Raw genomic sequence first — 5496 nt, forward strand, 5'->3', positions numbered from 1 at the left:
CATACATATACATACATATACATCATATATATATATATATATATATATATATATATATATACATATAGGCTACATGTTGGCCTGCCGATTTGATTTATACATTATTTGTGTTGCCGGTGCTATGTATATTGTATGTATCTATATATAGAGTAGGCACCAATGCGATTACGTGCATACATATACATAAACATGCATAATCATGATGATAATAATAATAACGTTGAGGGTGATGATGCAGCCAAAGTAAAAACAACATTGTATTGCCTAACTGCAAAATCTAGGGTCAATTTTTGTGTATATAAATGTAAATTTAAGTTATAGTATAATAAGGCCTCTGTTTCCGATCATTGTGGTGAAGATTGTTGATGTTCATTATGAATTCTTACCTTCATATAAACCATAGATAAAAGCTTCGGCCAAAAATGCTCCTAAAATTTGCGCTAACACATATGTTATAACATCCTTTAGCTTCATTTTGCCCAAGATACCGAAGACTAGAGTCAGCGCCGCATTCAAATATCCAACTACAACAACAAAACGTAAACTGTCTTAAACGCATCCTTTTTACAAAATTAACATGCTAAAATATATTTAAAGTTACATAAAAATTTGTTATAATATTTTTTTTTTATTTATTCATTCTGAAGTAATTATAAGTAAAAACATTCAAGGATAAAAACACAGAAAAGTACAAAAAGCAACTTATTTCCACTGTGGTCCCAACCTTCAGAAACGATAACGAATACCAATACGTCCTCTCCATGACTAAAACATTTTTGACAATAGGCCTAGTCCTGCACATGCGATATGAATAGGATCATTGCTTCATTCATGTCGCTTGTCTGATGGGGTTTGGCGCAGTGGGAACAGTTTCCCAACGTCGAGCGTCGGGGTTCCATTGCCTCGCTATGCATTTCGCTTGTGTCCTTGAGGTTATTTGCATCGCTTCACCCAGGAGTATAAATAGGTACCTGGTGGGGTGGCCTGCTACTGCGACAATATGGCAGAAACACTTAAGCATGTGGACCCAATGACAAGGGAAAATCAAGTGCTTTGTAATATAAAGGAATAGGCGCGATCTAAATACTAAAAATAAAATTAACAATAATAACAATGTAAAAAACTATCACGTTTACAACGCAAAATCTTAGCGCATGCGCAGAAAGTACATGATTTTGGGCACAGCTGCGCAAGGTTGGCACGGCGGATTTACAGATATGCTACTGTAGGTGTGGGATTGACTACAATTTTGATGGCGTTATCGTATTCGTTATCGCTTTCGTAATTTTACGAAACCTCCATATTGAGCCATGTGTGTAAGATCAAACGAATACATTTTGCCAGATATTCTAATCATGGTTCTTAATATTCGGAAGAAAAGGGTTGTCTGGTGAAGGGGAACCAACCTATGATTGTTTCTTCTTTCATATATAACCTTCCGAGGTACCTTTCATCCAGACCCTGTGCCATTTATTTTTGTTGCAATATTTTTAATCCTTGATTTTGCTCTTTTTTGTGTAGTAAATTATTTATTTATTTTAAATCTGTCTATAGGCCTGAAGGATATTATTTTTTATGTTAGTTTAATTAATTGTCTTCTTTAATTCTCATTTCATTTCTTTAGGCACGAGCGCCAAGGATATGCCAATAAGTGAACTTAATCATTGTCTACGTGGCATATCCATTTAACAACAGGGGACTTAGTGGACCAGCACACCGTGTAACCCCCTACTTTACTCGAAGGACAGTACTAGGTTACTTAAAGTGCACACGAGCCAAATGCGTTCACTGGGCCTACGGTTTAAAGTCCTATCCGAGAAGACTGTTCCACCTCCGGAACCATTGGCGAGTGAGCTGTTCGAACCAGCGCCGATATTAGAGCTCAGCCAATCAACTCACCAAACGGTAAATCTCTTGATTTATTGTTTATTACAATTATTTTTTTTGTTTTTTTGTTTATTGTGTCACTTTTAGTATTTTCATTTTGTTAATTTTTTGTTTTAATTATATTTTTGTTCTATATTTTCAGATTTTTTTTTTTTTTTTTTTAAATATCTAGTTTTTTTTTTATACTTTTGTTTTTAATAGACCGAATCGGCGGCTCGGGTCACGTGACTTTATAGTGAGTATTAGGGGTTTTTTTTACATCTATTACTATCGAGATCACGAGACGACAGTGCATTGAATATGGTATGGCTTGGCGTTGTTGTTGATGTAAGTCACGTCATAGATGTTGCAAATGTTGGTTGGAATGCAAGTTATGATTTGGTAAATCACTTAGATGTGTTCCAAAGATAATTTTTCAAACACTTATCAGTTTGGTTTCGTAAGGCTCTAATGGATAGTAAGAATAAAGCTTGGAAGTTTTTCAAGGAAAAGTACGGTACCCTCACGACGTGCATATTGCTCAAGTCAGCGGATGTTTGTAGTTACTGCCGAGAATAATGATCATCATATGACATAACAAATATTATTATTATTATTATTACGGACACGAGCCTACTGGCATTAGGATGCACCATACCATTCCAGGCCTATTTTCACCAGCCTGTTTCCTAGACCAAGTCTGGTTGAGCAATCAGTACCGTTAAGGGTTATTTTCCACTTTCTACCTACACGACTACAGAGATATATATAGTCGAGGCATAACAACTCTTTCCCTGTCCCGGGCCCTGGTCAAGATACGGTACCTTCACGACGTGCATATTGATCCAGTCAGTGGAGTCGTCGCCGGCTGAGGTACTTTTTAGGCCTATGCCTAAGTATATTATTCATGGCAAATGCTATCGCAGGATAAAAAAAAACAATTCTCCCCAATCGTTGCAAGAGTATTATTTTACAGTTATTTTAAATCCAAAATTAAATCATAGGATGTTTGTATGTTACTGCCGAGGATAATGATCATCATATGACATATTATTATTACGTACTAGCATTATTAGGATGTACCATACCAACCAGGCTTATCATCTGATTATTATATTAGTCTAATGATTATATTAATTTTTGGAAAAAAGTTATTAAATTAAATCGTAAAAATTAGTCCTCATAGAATCTCTAGAGAATATGGTGTGAGCTAGCTGGGTATCTGTGACTTTTGGGTGAATTATTTAACCCTGAACTAATAAAAAAAAAATAAAGGATCGCCAGGCATGGAACACGACACGGGCGGTAACACACAGACAGAGACAAATTTAAATTTTTTAAAAGTACTATATACAGAACAAAGACATGGAGAGTTACCGTTTCTGTAACTCTTTTTCTTGGTGCTTGGCCCATCGTCGATGAGTCTGACCTTTCTGGCCTGGCACGCAGTCTTCACATAGGCCTATATTGTCATATAGTGTAACTGATGTGTAATTGTTACTATTTAATGTTACGAATACTTCATTCTTGATTAAGTTTGATGCTTTGTATAATTTTTATTCCAATGCAACTCAAAGTATAGCCTATGAGGCTTTTAAATAACACTTTTTAGTTGCAGCTGGTCGAAATACAATTGAATACTTTGTTGTAGGGTCAGAAATTTAGTTGATTGATTGTTTTTTGCGGACTTGGTAGCACCATGGTAGCACAAGCGTGGGAATTTATGGAAGAGTTTCAGCATGTAGGCCTATAGGGCATATTTGCGAAGATTGGTAGCACAAGTGTGAGAAATACCAGGTAAATTTAGTAGTCTCTTCCCCGTCCCATATCAATGTCGCATAATTTTTCACACGACGGATGTTAGCAAAGATTTTTTGCTAACTTCCGTGCTAAACCTTCGTTGATATATAGCCACGAACATACGGATCGCGAACAGACAGAACCGCGGTTTAATTTGGTAGGTTACATGGCCGTAATAGTAGTTCAACTGACACAGGATTTTGGTAAATGGTAGTTCAGTCCCTAATAATTTTCAGTAAAATAGGTAGCGCAAGGGTCTCATGTCTTGCAGTGGCTGCTGCACGCCCCCGTAACGTTGGTACACAAGTTACCCCTCCCCCCCCCCACAAAAAAACTAAAGTGGTGCAGTGCAAAACTAAAGTGGCGTAGTGCAAACTCAAAATGCCTGTGCCACCGCTTTAGTTTTGCACTGCGCCACTTGACTTTTGCACTGTGCCACTTGACTTTTTCACTGCGATTGTAGTTTGTCCTTTTCGCGATATCACGCCAAAAGGACAAACTACAATCGCAGTGCAAAAGTCAAGTGGCACAGTGGAACGCCAATTTGGCATTAAAATGGAAATTAACTAATGTTTACTAAGTAGGCCTATATTATTATTATTATTATTATTATTATTATTATTATTATTATTATTATTATTATTATTCAATATCTTGTGACACACCTCAAACTATATTTAGGCAAAGGTAAACTAAAACATTAATTGCATACACATTCGCAAAAGTATAGTGTAGCCCAAGAGAATGATTTTTTATTTCTTTTATTGAAGTGTTCTTCTGGAAATTAAATCCCACTTTAGTAGTATGTTCTATCTCCTTTTTAAATCACCATTTACACATGTAATTAAATAGGATCCAATTCCTCAATCATCTACATCAACAATTGGATACTGAAATACACAGGTTTAATATTTAATACTAATGAATTTAATGAGGATGTGATATTATGAGTATTGGTACAGTACGGTACGTATAGCCTTGTGTCCATTCACCTTGGTCATTAAATGTCTGAATAAATTTGATATTTTTGATGACGGAATACCATAATACTAATAGGCCTCCTACCACCACCACCACTGTGCCACTTTAGTTTTTCACTGTGTCACTTGACTTTTGCACTGCGCCACTTGTAATTTGTCCTTTTGGCGTTCCATAGCGTTCAGTTGCTTTCAGTTGCGCGGAGCGCTCATGTCGACGAGTTGAGTTGAGTTTCCTTTCAGTTCCGTGTCGACCTGAGCCTGCCTTAAAGGAAGAGACATTTACTGTATGTGACCCATGGAGGAAATACCGTATATTATTATATTATTATTTCCTCCATGGTAGGCCTAATTAAGCAGTTATCAACAACAAAACAACGTTGGCCAGCGCTGTGTTAGATCAGCAGCTACAAAGTCTCCACAGCGCTTCGTAACTGAAAAGAAAGGCGCTATGCAAGTAACAAGTACGGTATTCCCAGTCACAAGCTTGTTTTTATCTTTGTTTTGGTTGCGGTCGGAAGACTGCAGCGAAATACAGTAGGTTCAGCCATGGAGGAATTGGTTCAGCGAAGCAAGATTGCGCATGCGTTGGTAATGCATTCCGACACTGATAAATAATTCATAAATTTTTGCTCAACTTACCTACGATAAAAAGGCTTAACACTCACAGTGCGGCCTAGACCTATCCTAACTGTATGTCTAGCCTACCGTACACTAGCAGCATTCCAGAGCCTATAAATGCACTTAGATTGCCAAAGTAATTATAAATCACTATTTAAAAAGAAACATAGGCCTTTTACTTTACTTTGGGTCGCTGTCTAAAAAAACATCATAACTCTTTCAATATATACTG

The 5496-nt window shown here is 36.7% G+C and overlaps 1 protein-coding gene across 1 annotated transcript in view; it reads right to left on the reverse strand.

Moving 5' to 3' along the window:
* Positions 1-372: 372 nt before the first annotated feature.
* The window catches only part of LOC117106983 (aquaporin-7-like), a 32098-nt gene continuing 26974 nt past the window's right edge, over positions 373-5496 (reverse strand). Inside the window, exon 3 of the mRNA XM_033248501.1 lies at positions 373-524. Within this exon, the coding sequence (XP_033104392.1) occupies positions 373-524 (152 nt within the window). The remainder of the gene's footprint in view (positions 525-5496) is intronic.

This window comes from Anneissia japonica, unplaced genomic scaffold (assembly GCF_011630105.1).
Source record: "Anneissia japonica isolate Jap-2015-1 unplaced genomic scaffold, ASM1163010v1 scaffold5841_len38370_cov108, whole genome shotgun sequence".
Classification (NCBI taxonomy): Eukaryota; Metazoa; Echinodermata; class Crinoidea; order Comatulida; family Comatulidae; genus Anneissia; species Anneissia japonica.